Raw genomic sequence first — 26075 nt, 5'->3', positions numbered from 1 at the left:
AATGATCTCTAGGCAACATGAATGGAAGTCTTTGTACTTACTTAAAGACAATACTGCATTAAAAAGAAAAAAAACCACAATGGAAAAGAATATGAAGAAGAATGTATATGTATGTATATATACATGTATGTATGTATAACTGAATCACTTTGCTGTACAGTAGAAATTAATACAAATTGTAAATCAAATGTAATTCAATAAAATAGATTTTAAAAAAAAGAAAATGGGAGTGAGAGGAAAAAAATCTAGAAGCTCAATCCAGGATATCTAACATCCACCTATTGGGAATTCCTAAAGGAGGGAAAAGAAAAGGAAAGGGGAAAATGATCAAAGGAATCATAAAAGCATATTTTCCAGAGTTGAAGGAAGAACTCAAGTGTTCGGATGAAAGAACCCAGCACAATGGATGGAAAAAGAGCCCCTCCAGGGCACAGTGTCATAATTCTCAAACATACCAGAGCTGTGTGGATCCGTGCTGGTGTTAGCCAGGAGCCCAGGGGAAGGAAGCAGTGGCTGAGTACATGGGCCTAAGTGAGGAGATGGGAACCATGGCTCTGGAGAGCAGAGAGAGTCTGTTGTTCCTGAAAATTCCTGGTGGAGAGTCTCAGCGAGAGATCCTGGTAAGAAACGGTGAGGTTACATTGAGACTAATCAGCATGATCATGTGCTGTTCTCTGGCTACAGTCAAGACTAGTTAATGCCCTACAGGGCTATAAAACCACAAGCAATGTGGGTGACAAAAATCCACACGTGAACATGTAATACACACGCTATGTACATACATACGTAGTGAATGGCAAGTCAAATAAAGATGTATTCTCCCAGGTGATAGAATAGTCCCGGGGTGGTCCTCTTAACAATATTCCAGTGGGACACTGGGATGACAAGTTGGGATGACAAGCTGGCCTCCTTTTGCCTTAATTCCAAGTTTGGGTGATTTTTCTGAACACCCCTTGACAATGCAAAGCACAAAGCTTCAGTGACCTGGCAGCAATGTGAGTGACTAAAGCAGGCCCACATCAGAGGACACTCAGACCCAGTGTTGAGAGACAACAGGGAGAGGTGGGGATTGGGGAGAACTGGAGAGCACACACCCTTTCTCCAGGTGTGGCTCCTCCTCAGCATCAGGGACCATTGCCATGGATTTACATACCATCCATTCTCTGCTCACTGACTCCCACATTTTTATACCCAGCTCCACTGCTCCCTGAGCCCTTCACAGGGCCTGTGTCCACTTGGCATCAGGTTTGATATGACCCCAAAACCTGTTCCTCCCTTCATTTTCTAACCCACCAAAATGGCTCTGCCATCTTCCCAGTTGCTCGAGCCAAGAGCCAAATGTGACTTCTTGATTCTTGTGCATTAAAAAGAATGGATAACAGCAAAGGAAATTGTAAACAAAATGAAAAGACAACCTATGAAATGGGAGAAAATATTTACAAACGATGCAACCGACAAGGGATTAATTTCCAAAATATACAAACACCTCATACAACTCAATAAAAAAAAAAAACCCAATCAAAAGATGGGCAAAAGACCTAAATAGGCATTTCTCCAAAGAAGACATACAGATGGCCAACAGACACATGAAACGATGCTCAACATCACTAATTATTAGAGAAATGCAAATCAAAACTACGAGATAAAAAAAAAAAAAAAAAAAAAAAAACTACGAGATATCACCTCACACTGGTCAGAATGGCTATCATCAAAAATGTCTATAAATAATAAATGCTGGAGAGGGTGTGGAGCAAAGGGAACCCTCCTACACTGTTGGTGGGAATGTCAATTGGTGCAGCCACTATGGAGAACAGTATGGAGGTTCCTTAGAAAACTAAAAATAGAGTCACCACATGATCCAGTAATCCCACTCCTGGGCATATATACAGAAAAGACGAAAATTCTAATTCGACAAGATACATGCACCCAATGTTCACTGCAGCACTGTTTACAATAGCCAAGACATGGAAGCAACCTAAATGCCCTTAAACAAATGAATGGTTAAAGAAGATGTGGTATATATACACAATGTACTATTACTCAGCCGTGAAAAACAATGAAATAATGCTATTTGCAGCAACATGAATGGACCTAGAGATTATCATACTAAGTGAAGTAAGTCAGACAGAGAAAGACAAATATATGATATGATTTTTATGTGGAATCTAAGAAAATGATACAAATGAACTCATTTACAAAACAGAAATAGACTCACAGATACTGAAAACTAACTTACGGTTACCAAAGGGGAAAGGGGAGTGGGGGAGGGATAAACGAGGAGTTTGGGATTAGCAGATACACACTACTATATATAAAATAGATAAGCAACAAGGACCTACTGTATAGCGCAGGGAACTATATTCTATAACTTGTAATAATCTATAATGGAAAAGAATCTGAAAAAGAAATTATATAAATAAATGAATATTATATATATGTATATATTTTTTATATGTATAACTGAATCACTTTGCTGTACATCTGAAACTAACACAACACTGTAAATCAACTATACTTCAACTACAAAAATTAAAAAAAAAAGAAAAGATACATGCATCCCAGTGTTCATAGCAGCACTACTGACAAAAACCAAGACATGGGAGCCACCTAAGTGTCCATCAACAGATGAATGAATAAAGATTTTATATATATATATATATATGTATATATTTACTGTATAGCATAGGCAACTGTCTTGAATATCTTGTAATAACCAGTGATGGAAAAGAATCTGAAAAAGAATTTATATATATTATATATATACACACACACACATACATATAACTGAATCACTTTCTGTACACCTAAAATTAACAGTATTGTAAATCAATTATCATTCAATTTTTTAAATCATATTAAAAAAGGATGGATAGATTTGGAATGATGTTCATCATATATTATGTATGAAAGTCAAGCAGTAGATTGGTATACCCATTCCTTTAAAGAAAATTAAATAAATTACATCACATATAATAAGTTACATAGAAGAACTATGTGGAAGCAAACATATACTATTAATAGTAACTTCCTCCAGGGAATGGTGCTCAGCAGGGTGGAAGGGAGGACTTGCACGTTCTACTTTATATTCCTGTTATTGTTTGAATATTTTACGACCAGTTTTTATTTTTTGTTTTGATATGGAGCCATCTAAGAATAAATAAAACATATCCATATAATAAAACACTACACAGCCATTACATTTGTAGAAGAATAATAAATGACATTGAAAGATGTTAATAATACATTAGGTGTAAAAGCTGATAACAGAATCATATGTCCAGAAGGATTCTAGCTTAGTTTTTAAAAAATCTATTTGCAAAAAGAGGTCTGGATTAGGAGATAGTAGTGTATGTAAGAGCCAGAGCTTGGGCATAAGGGAGACCTGAGTTTCAGCCTTAATGACTGTTGATTTGCCTATGATCTTAGGTAAATTGGGAAAGTCCTCTCAGTCTCAGTTTCCTTAACTGTAAAGTAGGGATAACAGTATCTACACTATAGAGAGGTATTCTGTAAGGATTTGCTGAAATAATGCTTGTCACCCCTAAACTTAGCACCGTTACTGACACATAATAGATAAATGCTACCTGCTCTGGGAGCAATAATGATTATTCTAATAAAATCTTCAAATAATAATTATTAGGGATATATACCAAGGTGTTAACAAAACACTGACCTAGAGATAATAATGGCTTTTTATTCCCCCCTCCCATCTCTGTGCTTAATCAGTATTTTCTAAGTTTCTTTTTTCTGACCATACTTTTGCTTTTGTAATAAAAACATATTTGAAAAATAGAATATCTCAAGCCAATAGCCAACACTATCCTTAAGAGTAAAACATAACAGCCATTCCCAATGAGGTAAGAAACAGACTTAGATGCAGGACTCTGCCTCGTTTCAAGGCAAAAAGGCAGGAAAGAAACTAACTAAACTATTGAGAAAGAGAAGACAAAAGTTAGGGTCATCTTCTTAGAATTTCCCTGGGAATCAACCAAAAAATGCTCCTGGTTCAGTAAAGTGGCTGAATACACAATAAATATACAAAATTGAAACTGCTTTCCCAGACACCAGTTGGTAGCTATTAACAGAGTGGGCCTGTGGGTAGCAGGAGAGGCAGGTGGACAGGAGACCTCAAATCTGGACAACCTGGTGAGGTTGTACACACAGTGTGGATGGTGACCAGCCCCCGGGCCAGGGAAAGAGCCAGTCTCCAGATCAGACCCCACAGTGCACCCAAGCCCCGATCTTATTCTCATGAACGGTACAGTTATACTGCACTGTTACTGAATTTGTATTAAAACAGTCATGTATTCAACATAAATGTTTAACATTTACTGCTATTTTGGTGACTTATGCCACAGCCCTTTACTCCTAAATACTGCAGCGAATATTTACTAAGATTAGAGATATTCTCTTACATAATCACAGTATAGTTACCCACCTCAATTTAACACTGTTACAGACTTTTCTCTCATCTAATATTCACATTCCAACATTCTCAATAGAACCAGTAATGTCCTTTTATACTATTTTTTCCCTCCAGCACAGGATCCAGTCTGGGGTCAGAGATTGCATTCGGCTGTCATGTCTCTTTAGCCTCGTTTAATCTGGAACATTTCTATGACTGTTCTTTATCTTTTATGACACTGACATTGGAAGAATACGACCAACCATTCCTCCCCCAACCCCCACCTGCCCTTTTAAATAAAAATAGAGTTTTGCATTTGTCTGATGTTTCCTTGTGACTAGTTTCTAGTTATTCATCCTTGGCCAAAATACTGCAGAGAGCATATATTGAGTCCTTCTTAGACTAACACACCTGGAGGCACATGACACCTGTCTATCCCTCCCTGGAGATGTTAATTTTGATCACCTGATCAGGGTGTGGCCCAATGTCTCCACCGTATAATTACTGGGGTTTTTTTGTTTTCTGTTTTTTGGTCTTGCTTGCAGCTAATATGCAGTCTGTGGGGAGACAGTCTGACATCATACAAATATCTTGCTCATTGCCAAAACATCCCACTAGATTTAGCAACCCTTAATGATTCTTGAGTGATCCAGTCTTTACTAGGATGGTTGCAAAGGATGGCTTTCCAGTTCTAGCATTTCTTCCACTTCACTGGTTGACTCAGAATTTTACTGTAGCAAAGGTCCTCCATTCTTCCTATGTATTTGCTTATCTATTATCAGTGTGGACTCATAAATGTCTGTTTTTATGGGCTTATAATTCATTACTCTACTTGATTGTTTTGGTGCTCAAACACTCCCGATTTGGCCACTGGGAGCCCCTCCAAGCCGGTGCCCATGTCCTGTGACATGCCCTCGATGTGGTTTTTGAACATTCCCTTACTTTCTAGCCTCACAAGATGTCCCAGGCTCATCATGTACCTACCCTGCCCCAGCTCTGGGATTAGTCATTTCTCTGAGGAACTCTGGGGAATGGAATTACAGACCAAGAGCTGAGAGCTGCTAGAATATCCTTCCTTCTTGAACTTTTCAGCAGACAGAGCTAGGAAATAAATGTATTGTGTGTGTGTGTGTGTGTGTGTGTGTGTGTGTGTACAAATATACATTCAAAGATGTATACATGTGCACATATATATACACATTTTAGAAATCATGAGTTTGCATCTATATCTCCAAATCCATGGAATCTGAAGTTTAACAAGTGTTCTGAGTGACACCTGAGATCAGAGGATGGGGAGGTGGAGCTGCTCCCGGACCCCTGCCCCCAGTGGGAGGGGGTGCGGGCACAGCCCGTATGGAGGAACGGACAAGCATGCCAACCTGGAGGGCAAATTCCCAGGGAGATTCCTTCCTGGACTGTCGTCTCCGCTGGCAGTGAGTCTTGCTTTGCTCTCCACGGTACACCAAGCCTTAGGGTACCAGTCTGCGGAAGTCTCTCCATAGGTCCTGAATGATGCTGAAGTAACTCAAATGATGCTTCTTCAATAAATGGGAGTGTGCTGCTAAGAAAAAGGAGGGACTTTGAAAAGCAAAACTTGGGAGTAAAGCATATCATTGCTAAGAGCGAAAAACAGAACACGTGTGCTTAAAAGTCAAAGTCGTGGTCCATGCTAGAACTTCGGCTTGAAGAATTATCTAAGAATATTGCAAAAGACAAATAATTGGAAATCTGGAGAATTAAACAATCATACTAGCAGAAAAGCAGGCAAAGGATATGAAATGGCAAGTCACAAAGAAGGAATACAAATGGACAGTAAATAGGTGAGAATATGCCCATTCGAACTAGTAATTCAAGAAAAGCAAATGAGTACAGCAGTGAAAATATGTTTTTGGTCTAACAGTGTTTAGGTAATAGAAACAAAAAAGGAATCAACCTAAGTAGAGAAAAATATATTGAGAAAATATAAGTGCTGTGATTCTGCTGCATCAGGTATCACAGCAGATTGTCGAGGTGAATTTGTTTTCTGTTATTAGGCTGTAGGGTCCAAGTTTATTCAACTTTGTACACTTAGCACCTAACATGATGCTTGGCACAAAGTAGGTTCATAAAAGGAAAGGTCGTATTTCTTGACCACAGAGCAATAATAGTAGGAATTAATCACAAAAGTTTATCTGCCGCTTGGAGATTCAAAATGCATGTAGAAGCGTGTGTGCAAATGTATGTGTGTGTGTAGGTGTGAGAGCCAGGGACACTAGCTGTGATGGGTGTGGCGTGGGTCCGTGTGGGTAGGTACAGCCTACACGTTGGGATGGGATGTGTTTGAGCGTGGTTCTGTCCAGGTGGTCTGTATATCAGTGTGCGTATGTGTTGGGCTGCACCCCACAGGCCTGCAAGCCTTGCAGTTGTCCAGCCTCAAGACCAAAGAAAGAGCCTGGAAACAGCCACAGAGACAGCAGTGGTTTATTGGACAGGGGATCTTACACGTCCAAAACAAAGGGTCCTGGAGCAACACCCCACCGTGTACAGCAGATGGCAGGCACGACATGGCAGCCATCTTGGCTACTCAGGGGAGAAGGAGGCTGCCATTTACAGGGGAACTGATGTCAGGTTAGCTCATCAGTCACCAGGGAAACCAGCGGCTGGGGCCCGTCCCTCACCGCCCCTCCGGTTAATGACCATCACCATCACGAGGGCAGATGTTTCCCTTTAAGAAACTAGCAGGTGGAGCCGTTCTGGCCTAAGGACTACAACAATTACTAGCTGGGGAAGTGGGTAAAGATGCTCAGGTGACAGCGTGTAGGAGAAGCAGGGCCTGGTCGAGCAGGGGAGGTACAGAGAGCAAGAGAGCCGCCATCTTGAATGGCCTGACCACACACTCCACCCCTACGTCCCCTGCGCGACCCTTACCATCTGGGTGGCCCCTCTTCCGCAATATCCCTGGGGTCCGGTATGTAGAGGGGCACTGCGGCCAGATACCACACGTGCCATACAGACAGCAGCACCTAACGAGTATCAAGCGTAAGACAGGCATTTATCCGGTCAATTTTTCCTGGGAGTCCAGAGCAGGACGACAGTGGCATCTCGCTGGAGACCCAACAGGCAGACTCCTTTCGCAGTGAGGCAGCCGCTGTTGCCCAGCCCGCAACCAGATTCCTCCCGCCCAGACTAGGGACCTAAGATGTGTAACAGGCACGATACAGGGGAGATCGTGACCACTGAGCAGAATACGAGCGGTGACAGCATGCTGAGATAACACCACCCCTCCCCGTGGTCATCGCCCTGGCCTGCGGTGCCATGCCACGTAACAAGCACATAACAATCGACCGCAGGGCTAACACAGTGCTGCTTTCTCCAGCAGGCAAAAATCTGTCCTATTCCCCACGGGGCAGGGAACGCAAATCACCAGGGACTTACCTGACAGCCCCAGAGCCATCTTACAGTGTGCTCCCCGGGGGTAGATCGGATGGCAAGGGCAAAAGTGAGTTATCGTCTTGGCCAATAGCTGTCGACGGCCCTTTGGTGGTCAAGAGTTGTACTCGGATGGGGACTTGTTGGCTCTGGGTTAACATAGCGTAGGCACGGGGACGATGGCTCCTGGGATGCTCAGTGATCGTTCCTGGGCTTGAGTCAGCCTCCCGATCCACAGCTGAGAGCAGGTTCCCATCTCTACGGTTAACTGGTCCAGCAGCCTTTCAGTTAGGTCGGCAGCAGTGGGGCTGTAGGGCGGGTGAAAACGGCAGCGTGTGGCATTCTTAGCGGCCCATTCCTCAACTTCAGGGTGGGTCCCTTGGTCACTAGTGATATTCATAGGGGTCCCATATGTCACACACAGCTGTTCTAGACCCCCAGTGGTGGGTTTCTGCGTTGCTCAACAACGTGGGTAGGACTTTTGTAATGTCTTCCACCTGTTACAACACACCGTAGGCTGCATATAGCTCCGCCCCCTCCCGCAGCTGGGACCAGAAGCCCCAGGGTACTCTAGTATTTTGCCATTGCCACAGGCCTCAACCAGGGCTTTCCGGGTAACTGGCCACAAGCCTGCCTCTGAGTTAATATCCCTAAAGCCTGTGTCTGTAGCTGTTTAGGGGTGGAGGGTGTGGGTATCTCGTCTTACCCGACCAGAGAACGCCTAAGTGTTTGATAGCTATGCCAGGTCTGTACATTGTGTCTGTACTCTCCAGCCATCCCCGTGCAGTCAGATGAGCCAGGCGCACGGGGCTGCTACTTATAAACTGGAGAGTGAGGTTAACAGAACAACGTCAGTATAGCGGAAGATAAAGACACCTCTCGCAGTGGTCAGCTGTCGCAGGGCTCCAAGTGCTAGCGGACGGCCCCCGCACCCCGCGCCCCCCCGATCACCCCACAGTTTTCGGTTCCCCGTCCTTACCTTCCAACATCTCCGCGTTCACGAGAGTTTCCTCGGCTTCCTCGGCTTCCTCGGCTTCCTGGCTGACAGCTGTTGGGCTGCACCCCGCAGGCCTGCAAGTCTTGTAGTTGCCCAGCCATGAGACCGAAGAAAGAGCCTGGAAACAGCCAGAGACATCAATGGTTAATCGGATAAAGTGTCTTACACGTTCGAACCAGAGGATCCTGGAGCAACACCCCGCCGTGGGCAGTAGGCAGGACGTGGCAACCATCCTGACTACTTGAGGGAGAAGGAGGCTGCCGTTTATAGGGCAATGGACGTCAGGTTGGCTCATCAGTCACCAGGGAAACCAGCGGCTGGGGCCCGTCCCTCACCGCATTTCGGGTTAACGACCATTAGCCTAAGGACTAGAACGATCTCTAGCTGGGGAAGGGGGTGGTGATGCTCACGTGACAGGGTGTAGGAGAAGCAGGGCCTGGTCGAGCAGGGGATCTACGGAGAGCGAGAGAGCCGCCATCTTGAGTGTCCTGACCATATAGTGACGTGTCCCAGTTTAGTTTGGACAGAGCAGTGGTCAGGGTGTGTGACACGTGCCGAAGGCGGAAGCTCAGGCCCGTGGGGCCCCAGGAGGTAGGGCAGAGGCAGATGCGTTGTGCCCTGGCCAGACTGTGGGCGTCAGCAGCTGAGTCCCTGGCTGGCCTGTCCATAGGTCCTGCTGCAGCTGGGACCAAGGGCCAGGGGACACAGGGGCGGGGTGGGGGAGCAGGGAGACACAGGATGGGGGCTGGTGGGGGGCAGGAGGACAGCACAATGCCTTCAGACCATCTCTCTGCAAGCAGCACTCAAAGTCAGCCCCCAGCACTGGTCCCTGCCCCCCTACAATCTCCCTTCCAGGTCATCCCCTCTTCCTTTCAAGCTATAGACAGGGAGTGAGTTCAGGGTCCTCCCACTCCCACTGGAGGTTTGGGGAAACAGTCCTGGCAAGAGGAGGGGGGCAACGTGTTCATTATAGGAAATGAGCAGCACAATTGCATTCTAATAAATCAGTGCAGATTTCCGAGCAGCACGGCGTCTCATGGGCTCCGCGGGCCGTGGAATTCAATGTGGTATGCTTCAGCCTGTCAGCTAATGGGCTGCTGCTGGATGCCATGTGATCCAACCTTCCTGGGGACGTTAAACGATGCTGAAAAGTGGCCCAGATTTATCTATCGGTGCAGTGTGTGTCCCTGCCTGTGGGCGTGTAGGGAAATGACAAGTTGTGAAAACAGGTCTTTGTGAGCAAGGTGGGAGGGGACAGGGTTTTCAGGGCTGCCCCGTGCTGGGGTTGTCGCCAGCTCACCCAGGTGACACACTGCTCCACGACATAGAGCATCAGTTTCCCCACCTGTTAAATCCATTATTTGATTACTATTCCCTCTCTCACCTGTCATTCATTCATTCATTCCCAGAACATTCCACCTACTATGTACTGAGTTGTGTGCTAGGTGCTGCCAGGGCTGCCAACGGGATGGACAAGGCCCTGCCCTCCTGGAGGGAGGGGAGAGGGCATTAAATAACTGCCATGAGAAGCGCCATCAATCCTCATGGCGCTTTATCACCGGGGCCGCCGCCAGCTTCCTGTTGCCGGGATCCCTGCACACCGTCCCACTCCGTGGTCCACCCTCCAATCCTAAGCTCAGTTATCTTTCCAACCACAGCCCCGATCACAGTGTCCTCTGAACACTCTCCAGTGGCGAGGAGGACATCATCAGGGTGGCCTGCGCTGCCTGCAGGGCTGGCCCTCTGCCAGCCTCCCCTGCCCACGCTGTCCTCGTTCTCCGAGCCGGATCTGCGCGCAGGGCCTCCCTCCGTGCTGCCTCCTCTCTGCTCTGCTCACCTCTCTGCTCTTAGTTAACCCCCGTCCATCTCACAGCATCAGGTGGGCAGGGCCATGTCTGGTTTTGCTCGCATCCTCGCCTCCCCAGGGTTGGCACGGTGCTGGCCCGGGGAAGGTGCTCAGTAGCTAATGACTGGGGGGAGGGGGAGGCAGGAAAGGGAGAGGGGGGAGCCAGCTGAGCAGGCCTTAGCCAGGTCAGAGGGTCCCTGGCAGGGCTGGCAGAGGTACAGACCCCCACAGGGCACAGGGCATGGGAATCCAGAGGGGCCACAGGAGCCAGGCAGGGAAGTGCAGCTGTGAGCCTCGTTATCTGACTCGCGTGTTTAAAGGTCCCCAGGATGCAGGGGAAGGACCGATGGCAGACGGAGCAGTGGAGGTGGCCGGAGCAGCAGGAAGTCCTGCAGGCGCCCCGGGGGAATGGCGCGGGGCTGGGGAGCTGTGGGTACCTTCCCCACTGGAGGAGGGCTGGAGGGCTGGCCCAGATGGGGGCTGGCAGCGAGGGTTTGGGGTTTAGGAGGAAGGAGCTGCTTTACAGCCTACATCCCACTGGCCCCTACAGACCAGGAAGGGTCCCTGGGCCCCCGCTCCCCTGTGCGAGCCCCGTGGCAGCGGTGTTCGTGCCGACTGCGTCCTCTTGCAATGCCCCCCACCCTGGGGAATTTAGGGGAGGGAGAATAACCTGCTCCCTGAAGGGCTTTCATTTATAATCTGGAAAGAGCCATAGACCTACTAAATAAAACGGCCTCCGTGCAGACTGGCAGGGTCTATTATAATTACCTGGGAAGAGCCAGTCTGCTGCTTTGTTTTTTAATTTGCATTTTTCAAAGTGTTTAATGGATATTTATACAGAAAAACAGCCTATCGGGTAAATGCACAACTTTACATTAGGCTGAGAAGGCTGAGGGGATACAGGGTCTTCACCCCTCACTCCTCATGTCCACTGGGTTCAGCAGTCAGAAGGCCACCTTCACAGACTAGCAGATACAGAGACCAAACTAATGGTTACCAGTGGGTGGGTGGTGGGCAGGGGAGGGGGCAGGGGCAATACAGGGGGAGGGGATTAAGAGGTACAAACTATTATGTATAAAATAACCTACAAGGATATATTGTACAACACAGGGAATATAGCCAATATCTTACAATAACTATAAACGAGTATAACCTTTAAAAATTGCGAATCACTATATCGTACACCTGTAACTTATATATCAGTAATATTGTACATCAACTATACTGCCTCAGTTTAAAAGGTTTTTTAAAAAATATAAGAAGGCTGCCTTCACTCATTCCCTCATTTATTCATTCCACACACATTTCCCGAGCACCTCCTCTGACCGGGGGTGGGATCCAGGAGTGAATGCACACAGCCCTCCCCTAGAGGGAGAATCACCTTGCAGTGGGTTAAAGGGACACACAAAGGCTGGGGCGGGGGGACCCAAGACAGCCTGCGAAAGTGGGGTCAGCTTTGCAGAGGAGGAAGCTTACCAGGCCACAGGGGAGGGGGCGCATCTGGGGCAGAAGGAAGAGCCTGGACGTAGCCCTGGAGGAATGGAAGAGATGGGGCTTTGAGGAATGGTCGAAAGTGTGCTGAGTCCTGAGCTAAGCTTCACCGGAGAAAGAGGCAGCCTCTCGGCGGGCTGCCCCGCTGCTCACCTCCAGGGGGTGCCCCCAAGGTCCTTCCCTGGGTGCCACTGCCCCCTGCACAGTGCACAACCCTCACGGCTGCATGTGGTGGGCCTTTTGTTGGGGCTGAGAGAAAGCTGGGCCCCAAATGGGCAGGTCCCCCAAACCAAGTGGGGAGTTTGAGCTGGATCCAGGTGGCAGGAAGCCGTTTTGTGTCTTTCGGAAGGAGGGTGACACCATCAGAGTGGCACTTCGGAAAGACCACTCTGGCAGCCTGTGGAGAATTTGTTGAGGTACAGAGACAGTTGGCTGCCAAAAAATGGTCCGTATAGAACACGTATTTTGCAAAAAGATATGACAGAAGTCTAATTCTTTTCATCTGCAAAGTGATGCTGCAAATCAACAAGAAAAAGACCAGCCGAAAAATGGGCAAAGAACACGAGCAGCCGGTTTGTAGGAGAGGAAATACCCATGACTTTGAAACACAGAAGAAAGCTTCTCAACCGCATTCGTAAGAGAAACAAATTAAATCTGTAATGAGATGCTGCCATGTTTTTTTCACCCACGGACTGGCAAAGGTTAGCGTTTTGATAACAAGCCTTGTTGGGGAGGATGGGGGATCTGGCCCTCTCACACATTGTTGGTGGGACTGAAAATTGGTGTGGCCTCTTGGGAGGGCAATTTGGCAATATTGATTGCAATTTAAAATGCATATACCCTTTGACCTAGTAATTTGACCTGTAGGATGTACTCATACGTGTGCATAAAGATACATGTACAAGAACAATCCCTGCGGCACTTTATGTAGTAACAGAAAACTGGAAACAAACTAAATGCATCAACTGGGGGCCATTTAAGTAAACGAAAATATTCTAAGTCATTATAGTGCATCGCATAATGTCATGACAATGGTGCCATTAAAAATCTGAGGCCAGCTGACACGTACATATCCCGCAACAACCTCCCAGAAACAGCGTTAAGTGAAAAGTAGAGTGCCGGTTAGTGGATACACACGTATGTAAGAATTCATGTATGTGTACAGACTGTCTTTGAAAGGAACACACAAAACCCAGAAACTATAGCTGCCTCTGGGGACAGACTGGAGAATTGAAACACAGGGGTGAAAGGGAGATTACTTGTCACTGTACATCTTTTTGTGCTGTTTTTATTTGTTTTAGTCATTATATATATGCATTAATATCATATGGGCATTTATATATGTGTGTATCTCCACTGCATATTTTTAAAAAATTATTGCAGCCGCTATAGAGAACATTATGGAGTTTCCTTAAAAAACTAAAAATAGAGTTACCATATGATCCAGCAATCCTAACTCTTGGGCATATATCGGGAGAAAACTCTAATTTGAAAAGATGCATGCATCCCAATTTTCATAGCAGCACTATTTTCAATAGCCAAGACATGGGAGCAACCTAAATGTCCATCGATAGATGAATGGATAAAGAAGATGTGGTACATATATACAATGGAATATTGTTCGGCCATAAAAAAGAATGGAATAATGCCATTTGCAGCAACATGGATGGACCTAGAGATTATCATACTAAGTGAAGTAAGTCAGACACAGAAAGACAAATATCACTTATATGTGGAATCTAAAAAAATGGTACAAATGAACTTATTTTCAAAACAGAAATAGACTCACAGACATAGAAAACAAACTTATGGTTACCAAAGGGCAAAAGGTGGGGGGAAGGGATAAATTAGGAGTTTGGGATTAACAGATACACACGACAATCTATAAAATAAACAAGGACCAACTGTAGAGCACAGGGAACTATATTCTATATCTTATAATAACCTGTAATGGAAAAGAATCTGAAAAAGAATAGATATATGTGTGTGTGTGTGTGTGTGTGTGTGTGTGTGTATAACTGAATCACTTTGCTGTGCACCTGAAACTAACACAACATTAAAAAAAAGAAAAAGAAAAAAACTACAGCAACCACGAGAAGCCCAGGTGGCTGAGTGTGATTCCCATGCAGCGGAGGCTCATTTTACCATGTCCTTGGGGAATGAATTTCCATGAACGTGAATTTTCCAGATACATTATAAGAATCAAAACTCTTTAAAAGCATTTTTTCAACAAAGGAAACCCCTGTAAAATGTCTAATATCCTTCCATATTTTATCAAGTAAAGAGTGTGGAATGTGCGTGAACGTTTCCTGACTAGGAAGCAAAGGGCGCTTTGCCCCTGCACTCAGGGCCCCCCTAGGCCGTAAGGGGGCTCCTGTCCCTCCCCAGCCTGTCAGGTGCCACTTGACACACAGCATGTGAGCACAGAGAAAGGGCTGAAACAAGCGTGTCATTTCTGGACCGGGAGCCCGGGTCGGGGCAGACGTTCCGGGTGTCGTGTCGCTCGTGGCACCCACAGGCGTGGCTGGAGTCCTGGGACGTTTTGACCTTGCGATAAAGGGGGCAGCTGCTTCCCTCTCCCTGCTGTCAACCTCAGAGTCTCTCTGGTGGCCTGTGGGCTGGCGGAGGGCAGGCTACTGCGGCCTTAGGCAAGGTGAGAAGCTTCTCCAGACCTAAGTTTTCCCAGCTGTAAAAGGGGAGTGATATCACCCAATGGCCAGGGTGACTCTGGGGCCTGGGACAAAGCTGGTCCTCCACACATGGACACCGTTTTCACCACTGGCCACCCTTGCCCACACTGCCTGGCACACTCCTGTCCCAGTTATGGGAACCTGGCCTCCTAGGTTCCCCCCGCCACCGCCATCACTTTGCTGCCCAGCTGAGCAATTCCCAAGACTTCCTGTTCTGTAAACCTGGCTGGGTTGGGGTGGCTTCCAGGAAGCAGAGACCGGCGAGGCCTTTTTTATTACATGCCAGGGCTTTTCAGAGAAGTGTCTGCTGATGTGGTGCTACTCAAGGTCTCCCCAGAGCCTCCCATTTCCACATGTTCTCAGCCGCCTCTGTTGGCGGGACTCACCCGCCCTTCCAAGGGGGGCCCATCGCGGCAGCACAGAGGAGAACCGTCTGGAGTGAGATCCCATCTCCACGAGGCTGGGATCCCAAATTGGCTTTGGCATTTCTAAGCCAAGTCACTTCACCTCAGTTTTGAACCTCAGTTTCCTCATCTGTAAAATGGGGAGATAGTAAGAGTATCCATTTCCCAAGCATGCTTCTCAGACTAAATGAACTAACACATGTAATGTGCCTGGCATGGTCTGGCCGTTGTATGTGCTCAGGGAATGTGAATGAGGAATGTGGTTACATTCCCCCACCAGATCACCCTGTGTTGTGACACGGCTTCCACCAGCTACCAGAGGAGCCCTGATGCCGCTCGATTCCCTGCACTGAGGCTGCTTTGTGCAGGGCCGACCTCCTCAGCAGACCTATAGCTAGAGCTGGTGTGGCCAGACCACCTGTCTCTAGGCCTGAAGACGCCAGTGCCTTGGGCTGTGTGCTCTGCTCCAGCCTGGGAAGGGCACACACTCTGTCTGGGCTCCTCATCTATTCTCCAGTCCTGGCCCCAATCCTCCTCAAGGGGAAACTTCAGTGACCTGTTTTGGACTGGGCTTTCCAGGGGATGGGAAGGCTCCCCAAGGAGCTTGGAGCTGAGCTGCAGCCAAGCCACAGAGCTTAGGACTGGAATTCTTGGTGGGAAGATACAAGATATTCCCAGAATCCCTGACTCTGGACTCTTAGGAAACCCATGTGCCCCCCATCACATTGTGCTTCTCAAGTGGAGAGTATGTGGTGGGGGTGAGATGCTCTGTGCAGCTGTAAGATAAACACAGTCACTTTCTTGGAGCAGCAATTTTATTTAAAGATTGAAGCATTTTTATAGTAAAACAAATATGAATTGAGGCAAAAAGGTAACATGTGTCCACCAAGTCCCATTTCATTTTTTCGACTTGGATGTACAGGAAGAACACATCTCCCAGTATCCCCTGCACTCAGGTTGGGGCCAGGTGACCAGATTCTGGCCAAGGGCATGTGGGTGGAGGTGAAGTCACCTCTCCCTGAACAACCCACTCCTGCAGTCCTCCCGTCTTCTCTTCCTTTTGGAGGCAACTGGGAAGCCGTCCTTGAGGAGAAGGAGCCCAGGCAGGAAGCAGCCGGGACCCTGCATGGCGGAGTGTCATCCTGGAGAGCCCCCTGGCCCCGTCAGATTTGCACAGGCAAGAAGTAAACCACAGGGGTGTTCAGCCGCGGTGATTTGGGGGTTTAGCTCAGCATCACGTAAGTCAGCATCCTGACTAAAATATGGATATAATATGGAGCCCAAAGCAATATTTACAGGACTTTTAAAGCTAAGACATGAGTCTTCAAGTAAGTGGTTGCTTGCAGCTGGCGTCTGGGCCATGCCCACAGACTTCTGACCTGCCAGTCTGGGCTGTATTTTTCTCCAGCACCGTCAGTGATGCCACAGCCACTGGCCCTGGAAATGGCTCGAAGCATAGCTATGTAAGCGCCTGGGGAGGAGCGCCTGAGGTTGAGTGTCTGAGCAGATCACATGGCTCCTGCCTGACGACTGGGGCCAAGTGAGAAACGAGCCCAGCACCGGCCTCCGAGGTCCCCACAACCATTCTATGGGGGGTGAGAGAGGACGGTCCAGCTCCTGCCTCGGGCCCTGGGGTGAACCCGCCCTGACTGTCACTGTTGCCGGCACGATGCACGTCTTCCAGGAGCCACGGCTGGGCTCAGGCGGCCGGGGAAGGAGGCTGCTGTGGTCATGACTTCAAACAAGTTACTTCTCCCAGGCCCCCAGTTTTGCCACAGGTAAAAAATTGGAAGTGATGATGATGATGACGGCATTTGAAGCTATTTCCTTACATGCAACCGCAATATATAAAACAGAACAACAACCAAAACAACAGAAAAGAAAGAAAGAAACAAACAAAAACGGAACAGCTGAGCTGCTCTCGGGCACCATGGAATCTAGTTTAAAACCCTGAACTAGAAGCTGGCCCTGGCTTCTGCTCTTCAGATTCCTTCGCTGAGGAGGCCTGAGCTCACACCCCTAACTTGCTGGGCATTTGGGCCGGGCCCTTTCCCTCTCTGGGCTTCCAGTGTCCCATGTGTGAAACTGACAGATTGGAAATGCTATGGCCGAGGATAGAATGTTAATAACAAAGCGCATTACTTAGAGATAAAGCTGGAGCTGCTTGGGTTAAAGACAGAGTGCGGTCTGAGCCCTTAGGGGCACCACCAGATGCCCAGGGCTTCTGTGGGAGGCAGCTGCATGGAAAGACCACTGGAAGGCATGCCTGGCCTGGTTGCCATGGACCAAGGCAGTGCTAACCTCCCAGGCTGCTGGGGCAGCCTCCGCACCTGGTGCGGGGACCGTGGGTGACAAACCTGGGTTTCTTCAGCAGGGAGCAGGGTGGCAGCTCTTACTGCACGGCCGAGCCATGACCTGCGGGCACAGGCGTCTAAGACCAAGGGGCTGGCACAGAGTCGGAGCACAAGGAATGTGTAGGATCTGAATGTTTCACAAAATGGAGAACCCGAGGGGTCCAAAGAACAAAGGAGTTCCCGGGGGTGACAGAGCCTGCCTGAGTGGCCCCCCACTGTGGAGGGGCTGTGGGAAATGACTCCTCTCTGATGCCACTGGGTGGTGGTTTCCAAGGGGCAGGGATCCCATTTATTTATAACTCAAGGCCATCTGCCTTTCTCTTTCCACCAGGTGGTCCACAGGCTGAGAAATGTTCAGAGCAGACATAGGCTACCCCCAAAGGGTCAAGGGCAGGGCTGGTGCCAGGACAGGGCCACCAGGTGGCCTCTTTGGAGCAGCTTGAACCACTAAGTTCTCCAGGGAGCTGCCCTGCCCTGAGCCTCCCCATGGGGGCCGAGCTTGCGACACACCCCTACCCAGCCTGGCGCTGTGGGCAGTGGCTGCCACCCACACAAAGCTGGAAGGAGCCACCTTCTCCCCCAGGGCAGGCGCGCCCCCAGAGTCTCTACGAGGTGGCCAGGCTCTAGGGGCACGTCACTCCCTCCCTCAGGGAGACTGTCCCCAGTGGATCAAGGGTTGGGGGCTTTTCCAAACTCCTTCCTCCATCTCCCCCAGGTTGTCACAGGTTCCTTGAGGCAATATTTAGCTCCCCAGCCAAACATTAACCATTGAAGGAGAAAAAAATTAGGAGGATCCCCTTTCTCCCCAGCTGACCCCAAATGAACAAGCCCTGCCCACCCTGCTGGATTTGCTGTCGCTAATTATCACGCAGAAGAAATCGTCGGTACTTTGCAGTACTTTGCAGCCGTTTCTACGTGGGGCCTGCGTGCAGAGACACTCAGCTCTGTTTTATTATTGCATTTTACGAAGTTACCAAGACAACTGAGGCCAAGTAACAGAACCTCGACTTTATGCGCCATGAAAATTTAATAAAGAATTGTTAAAGGCTTTTAAGAAGCAGAAGCTGCAGTCCAGCAGCAGCAGGGAGGAGGGACAAGCACGTGGGGCCGTCCACCAGACCTGGAGGAGCCTGCCCTGTCAGGGCCATCCACGTGGGCGGGAGTGATCTCTGGCATCTGTCTAGTTCAAGCATATCGAGACCGGTCCTTTTCTCAAAGGACATTTATTAAGACACTTCCTGGTGCCAGGCTCTTTACATTGGTTACGACCCCATCTCCACTGTGCAGGAGAGGAAGAGGGCAGGGGGTGGAATCACTGGTCCATGGCTATGATCACATAGCTAGAGAGCGACAGACCCAGCCAAAGACGCTCACTCTTCCCACAGCACTCAGGGCCTCTGCTGGGATTCTCGTTTTCCCCATTCTGATGCAAGAAGTCCTGAAGGGAAATACTCCTGCTGACTCTTTTCATCTCCCAGCTCCTTGCCTTGCTTGCTTCTGCAGCCTGGGAGGGGGCTGGAGGGACATGGTGAGGGGCGGGCAATGTCCCTGTGGCCCAAAACTACCGCCCTGGTTGAAATCTTAGCAAATGCCTTCGTGTCGGAGGAAATGTTCTACTTGTAAGTCTCCTGGTGAGCGTGTTATGTTACCCCAGGGCTGCAAAGACCCTCTTTCCTCTCCTCTCTAAATAAGGCTCAGAAGAAATTTTGCCATTTTATACCAAAGCTCAATGGTGCTCAGTGTGTGTGTGTGTGTGTGTGTGTGTGTGTGTGTGTGTGTGTGTATGCACACATGCATGTATAAGCAGTATGCTGTGTGGGTTTCCTAGTTATAGAAAAATCAAGACTTCTGGTTACTAGAGATGGAGGTAATTGAATGTTGCCTGTTCTGCAAAGCTCCTTTGCCCTGGAACAGAAAAAAAAAAAACTCGAACATATTTCATGAGGGAGAAATTCATATACCGTATGGGAAAATTTCTCCCATATCTGTCAGACTCGGTAGGAGATTGGCAAAATTACCAATCAGGGTGAGTTTGCCTCACTTGGAGAGAAGGGCAGCTCTCAGCCACTGAGTGAGATCTCATCATTTCTGAGTTTTGAGGGAAGGGGCTCAAATGCCAGCCAGTCAAGCCAGTTCTCAAGGCTGGGACCGAAGAGTTTAGGGCATTAATCAAGAAATGAAAAAAAATTAAGCTATTTTGGAGTAATATCCTGCCAATCACAAGGCAAATTCCAGGTGTCAGAGGAGCAGCGGAAACCATTTTTCACCCCGTGAATGTCTTCAACTATGTGAGGATGAAGCGGGGTGGAGAGGGAGGGGAACTGACTGTTCTGGCTTCATTTGTCCTGATGGATTAGAACATTCCAGGAGGAACCTTTTCCCTTCATCCCTTTACACTTTGCAGGAAACCAGAAGCCAGTCTGAAGATAACATGGCATTCCAGCAGCATTTGGGTTTACAAAATGCTTTCACGTGTATTATGCTTTCTATCTCTTGTCTTCTGTTCCCAGAGACAAAGTGAGAGAGGAGCTATCACTCCCGGTGCAGCTCAGGAACCCGGAGCCCATAGAGCTCAGTGCGAAAGATCAGGTGGGACTGCCCCAAGCTAAGCCCCAGGACCACCTGAGCCATCACCCAGCCTCTCTCAGACGTGGGTTTCTGCGTCTGTGAAATGGGGCCAAAACCCTCTCCCTGCTGGGCTGTAGGAACATTGAGGCGCCGTTATGAGAGCAGTTATGGGGCCGAGAAAGGAGCAAGGCGTTGGGGGCTGGGCTCTGCCTTTCACCAGCTGGGAGGGAGGCCTTGGGCAAGTCACCTGACCTCCTGGGCATCAGTGCCCCCAGCTATGAAAAGAGGGTGATGAGAATCCTCATCCTTTGTGGGGTCGTTGGGAGGATGGAGGTAAAAGTACTTTGCAAACTGTGAAGAGTCAAACAGATGGTACACTCACGTGGGAAGGGGAGTTGATTCTAGAAAGGCACAGAACACCATTCCAATGTCTAGGCTCCTCCCCAACCTGGTCCTACTCACCCTGACTAACTACATTCACATCAGGATTATCTGCTCTGAACTAACCAACCCCCCACAGACGCTGCGGGGCTGGAGAGACAGGCTGGATGCCCGATGGAGGAGCCGCGGTGGGCTTGATCCAGTCCGGTGGCCCTTAGTCTCCCAGACGGCGGTGCCCATGGGGGAGGCAGCCCAGACCAGAGCCCGGGCACGAAGGAACGCGGAGAGACTGCCCAGGGTCAGAGGAACCACTGTCTGCTGGGGTCCCGGGACACGGACATGTTCACAAATCAAACCGTCAGGGCATCCGCAGGGGGCTGGGGAGAACCAGTGTTGTAGCTCAGGCTCCTCGCCGGGGCCCTCTGAACAGTCCCAACCAGCACCGGTAGGGCCCCGGCTCGGTGCCCGAGGGGCCAGCGTGAATCCAGCACCTGCCTGACCGTGAAAGAACTCACTGCTTGATGGGAACGAACGCCGTGACACCACAGCACAAGTGTGATAAAGGACTTTCTGGGTTCTCACAAGTAGAAGGAGGGGGAAGTTCACTGTTCGGGGGATGGCAGTGGGGACACTTGACCTGGGCCTTGAAAGATAAGTAAGTTTCCACTGGACAGAGGGAGGGTCCAGCAGAGGGGACGGCAAAGGCGGGAGAGCACGGAGCAGATCCGGGCCCCGTGGCCCTCCCACAGGGGTGGGAGCCGGCACATTCTCTCCCGAGTGGTAGCAACAGACACAAAGGGGCTGTTGGGAGCATAGAGGCAGCTCCTGAGGGCTGGGGGCTGAGCGTGGATTTAGGGTGGAAAGGCAGGAGGGGACTGGATCATGAGGGGACTTGAATGCCGGGTCAGGGAGCCTGGGCTTTATCTGGGAAGAGAGAGGGTTGACTGAACTGGGGGATTACGCGGTCACCTCTGTGGTTCTGAGAGTCCTCCCTGGGCTGACAGGGACAGAAGATGGTTGAGGGGGTTAAGAGGCAGAAGACTGATGCAGCGCAGCCAAGAGATGATGGGGTCTGAGCTGGGAGAGTGGATGGAGGACAAAGAAGAGGGACCCAGGAGTTTGGGGATGGAGGCTCCTGTCTCCAGGAGGCCCTGCCTCCGCACATGGGGAGGGGCCTGTTGGGACCAGCACTGCCAACAGATGCACCGAATCCAAATCGCCTTTACAAGCCCCGTTCTGACCAGGCTGTGGGGACAGAGCTCCTGACCGTAACAGCAGAGAAGCCAAGCACATCCCCTGGGAGGCAGGAAGGAGGGGAGCAGGCAAGGCCAGCACTGAAGGGGGAAGGATGCTTTCCGGGTACACCAGAAGGGGCACGGCAGGCACGGCAGGAAAGGATGGAGGCGGGCAGTGGCCCGGGGATGCACGCAGCCCAAGCTGGAAAGGACCGAGCCTGATCTCATCCGTTCATTGAAGCCACTCTGGGTGCCGGCCCTGCAGGGACTCAGCCGGTGAACCATGACAGGGTCCGTGTGGCTAGACTGTGTGTGGGAGCACCAGCAGGAGGGGGAGGAAGGGCAGGAGAGGACGGGGGAGGAGAGGCCGGGATGGAGCCCGAGGGCCCTTCTCAGGGATGGGCTGACCCCATGGGCAGAGCACAGGGACCCAGATCCCCACGGAGCACCTCTCCTCCAGGAGGAAGGAAACCCCTGCTTTTGCGATCACTTCAATTACACCCTACACAACGAGCAGCCAATTACCAAAGGGGATAAACACAGTGGGACTTCCTATTAGGCACGAAGCGGCGGGGGAAGTCTCCTATCACTCACGCTAATAATGGAGCAGCCCGATTCTTCCTGTTCAACAGCGTTGAGAAAATAGGGCCCGCTCTGTCACTGACTGGCCTCCTGTAAAATGGCAGCCTCGTTTCCCCAGTGCTCACCGAGGGCCGTGGGGCTTCTCAGGCCCTGTCTGCCCTGGAGGGACTCCTTCTAGACAGTGACCCTGGGGGGCGCCACCCAGCAACCTGCCTCCAGATGACACGCCAGGGGTGGGAAGAGAACGGTCCTCATCCTGGGAGCTGATGTTCACATATCACCCCAAACAATGTGGCTGGAATTCAGCCTATTGATACATTTTTTTTTTTTCTAAAAAATTCAGTGTGCTTGGTTGGTTTGGAACCTGATGATCGCACCCCATTCTGGCAAGTGAATGCTTTCGGGAAATCAACTTCAAGAAATGGTATAAAGTTAGAACTTTGTGTAAAAGACGCTTTGCTGCTCCCAGCTGCTAACAAGCGTGCAGGGTTACATGTACTTGGGTTGTTCGCTGTGCCATCCATTCGCGCGGCTGCAGGGCCCGGGAGAGTGCACAGGTTCTTCAAACTCATTTCCTCTCAGTGGACCGTTTAGGAACACTGATGGCCCCGGCCCATGACACCAGATGCTGTGACAGTGTGCAGAGCCCTGGGGGACCCCGGGCAGCCCCAGAGCAGGGAGGACCCACCAGTGGTCTGTGTTTGGAGCTGGATTCACACTCACCCGGGGACACAGAGGGGATGGGGCTCTGGAGTCAACCGACAGACCTGGACCAAGGCCTGACTTACCACGTGACCTCCCAGGCCTTGTCTTCCCTCTGAAAATGGGAACAGCGTCACGAAACTGCCCCAGATGACTGGAAAATGGAGCTGATGGCACCTCTAAAATGTCCCCACGTGGGAGGCGCTTGCTGCCCATTGGGTTCCTCCTGCCCCTCCCACCTTTGGAAGGGAGGCCACCTGGCTTGCTTTTTGCTGGGAAAACAGAGATGTTTATTTTCTTTATAGAAAGACAGAGTCTCCTGTCACCTAACAGCCCAGCATGGGCTCTGCAGGGATCGGGTAATGCTGGGGCCCTCTGGGCTGGGGAAGGGCTGTGGCCTTGGGTCTGCCCTGGGTCCCCAGGAGCAGGAGGGGAGAGGCAGCGGGATGGGGGCATTGCATGGGAGCCACCCTGCCGGGGGCAGGCAGGCTTTACTGCTTGAGAGAATGGGCTTCTGGGTGGGAGGAAGGTCAGGCAAGGGTTAACAGAGCCCCACTCCCCCAAAATAACTTGCCAACAGTTGGAGGGATCTTGGATGAACAACTTTCCCTTTGGGTTGAGCCTGATGGTCAGCTCTGTCCAGGGCCCCCAGGGTCCTATAACGAGGGCCACATTAACCCCAAATCCAACAACACTCTGGAGACCTTGGCTGTACAAGGGCAGTCTCTTGTCTGCCTGTGGTCAGCAGGCCCTGGACCCTGACTTGCCTGGGGCCATTTTCCAAAATGCTACCTTTGGCTGCCTCTGAAGCTTCCCCTCTGAGCGGGGGCTGCCTGGGGACATGGAGGGAGACAGGGAAAGGGTCTCGTGGATGCGAGAGCACGGCTCCCCTTTGCCCGGCTCCTGACATCAAGCCCCCGCTTGCTCTGATCCTTACGCAGGTCTTACTTTCCTTCCCTCTGAAGCCCCCTCCTCCCCTCCAGGGCACCCTGCACACTCTGGGCACACTTGGTGATCGCCCCACCCATGGAGGGCTCCAATCAGAGGCCACGTGACTGGCGGACTCCTGCTTCGGGGTCAAGGTCAAACAAAATGATCTCAGAGGCTCCTGCCAGCTCTGAGACTTCAGGAGCTTTCCTCAGTTACCTCTTAGTTAACCATATCTTAATGAATAACACATGGAACACTGCAGCAACAGGCAAGCTCATGAAATCAATGAGGTCGGTCTGTTAACCACACCCACGTAGCACATGATTGCGGTGGGAGAGTCGTGCAGGCCTCCTGGGTGTTTCCACTTCATTTTCACAGAATGGGTGGTAGGAAATACACATGATGTCCCTGGGCTCTAACCGTATTCTCTTCGGGCGGGGCCTCAGCAGACCCCAGTCTCGGCTGCCTCAAGTTCTTTCTTCTCCGCAGCTCTCCGTCTTGGGGTTGTTGGTGCCCCCTTCCCCAAACACAGCAGTTTTATCCCCGGCTGTGGCTTCCCATGAGCCCAGAATAGAAGAGGCCATCTGTCACGTTTTGGATATCATATGTCCGCTGATGGCTCGCAAGCAGGTGGGCCACCAAGAGGTGCTGGGAGGAGGGCCGTTGAGAATCAGGCAGCCTCTGGAAGTGCAGCTTAGCAGAACATGGAGACGATTGGGGGAATCTCAGGTGGGAATTCTCAGCATCCTGCCATCTCTCCCCCTGGCAGGAAGCCTGGGGGTCTCTTGGGCTCGGAAGGGCTCAATCTTCTTCTGGGGGGACACAGCAGCCCTCAGGACAGAGCGTGTCTGGAATGGGAGAGCTTGAGGGCACCGTTTGTGCAGGGCGGGGGACGGCCCTCAGCCAGCTGGGCTGCGGGGGTGGCCTCCTGCAGGGTGCCGCTGTGAGGGGGCCGGCCCCCCGATGTGGCGCTCCGGCCGCACACCAGGCGCTTTTCGTCCAGCAGGGACAGGTGGTATTCACACAGGTCAATCAGCGAGGCTACCTGCTCGTGGCGTGGCAGCATCTTGAACTTCCTCTGGGCCAGGTAAAAGAAAGCCTCCACGAAGGCCTGCAGGCACATCCCTGTGGGTGAGAGACTGGGGTTAGTGGTGTGTGTGTGTGTGTGTGTGTGCGCAGAGGTGGCTCGGCACGCTGCCCCGGGAAGACCCGACTCCAACCACCAGGCTCTCTCCCCACCGCTGTTTCATTCCGGAAACGAAACGGGGCTGACTCAGCGTGCCTGCCATGCGGAAGTCTAGCTGGGTGTTTGCAACCACTTGCAGATTCAACCCTTAAGCAACCCTGTGAAGAAGGTTCAATGAACCCTGTTTTACAGATGGGGAAATTGAGTCTCAGAGAAGTGAAGAGACCTGGGCAAAGCCCAGCGGGTAGACAGCGGTGGGGCTGGGATTTAAACCTAGCCCAAAGCCTTATCCCTCTGCACCACCATCAGATGTTCCCATTAAAACCCATCGCACTGCTTTTATAATAAGGGAAAGGGATATGAAGATGAGCCCAGTCTGATGGCAATGTTCTGTATCCTCATAGGGGTGACATTTACATGAGTGTGTGCATTTGTCAAAAGCCGCAAGTTATATTACCTTAAGATTGGTGCATTTTGCTATATGTAAATTTTACCTCAAAAAGTAAAATATACCTGACCCCTTCTCTACCCAAAACTATATTCTGGAAGGTATTAACAAGAGTCCCCATTATGCCCCTGGAATGTTCTTCTCCTACTTTGCCTCATAAACTCCTACTCATCCTTGGGATCTCAGCTGAAAATCACTTACTCAGCTAAACTTGCCCTGAGCCCCAGATTACATCCAGCTCCTGGTACAGGCTTCTGGCACTTTTCTTTGTCGCACCTTTGGTGGCTAGTTCAGGGTTTATTTGTGTGGTTCTTTAACAATCTCTATCTTCCCTCTGGACTGCGGGCTCCAGCTCACCTCAGTGCCCCCGGTGCCAGGTCCCCAGCAGGCGCTCAGTATAGAGGGACAGACTACACGAGTGAATGAATGAATGAATGAGTCGGTGCTA

General features: G+C 50.0%; 1 protein-coding gene across 4 annotated transcripts in view; it reads right to left on the bottom strand.

Annotated features, from left to right (window-relative positions):
- Positions 1–5614: 5614 nt before the first annotated feature.
- The window catches only part of TTLL11 (tubulin tyrosine ligase like 11), a 267536-nt gene continuing 247075 nt past the window's right edge, over positions 5615–26075 (bottom strand). For 3 of the 4 annotated variants that reach the window (XM_068553144.1, XM_068553147.1, XM_068553145.1), the window contains one exon: positions 17131–25118. In XM_068553144.1, the coding sequence (XP_068409245.1) occupies positions 24826–25118 (293 nt within the window). In that variant the 3' untranslated portion in view covers positions 17131–24825. Of the gene's footprint in view, positions 5967–8792; positions 8929–17130; positions 25119–26075 lie in introns of those variants that run through there. The other variant, XM_068553149.1, reaches the window with a different exon arrangement.

The sequence above is a fragment of the Eschrichtius robustus genome, chromosome 10, assembly GCF_028021215.1.
Source record: "Eschrichtius robustus isolate mEscRob2 chromosome 10, mEscRob2.pri, whole genome shotgun sequence".
In the NCBI taxonomy this organism is placed as follows: Eukaryota; Metazoa; Chordata; class Mammalia; order Artiodactyla; family Eschrichtiidae; genus Eschrichtius; species Eschrichtius robustus.
This window is presented reverse-complemented; position numbering and strand designations above follow the sequence as displayed.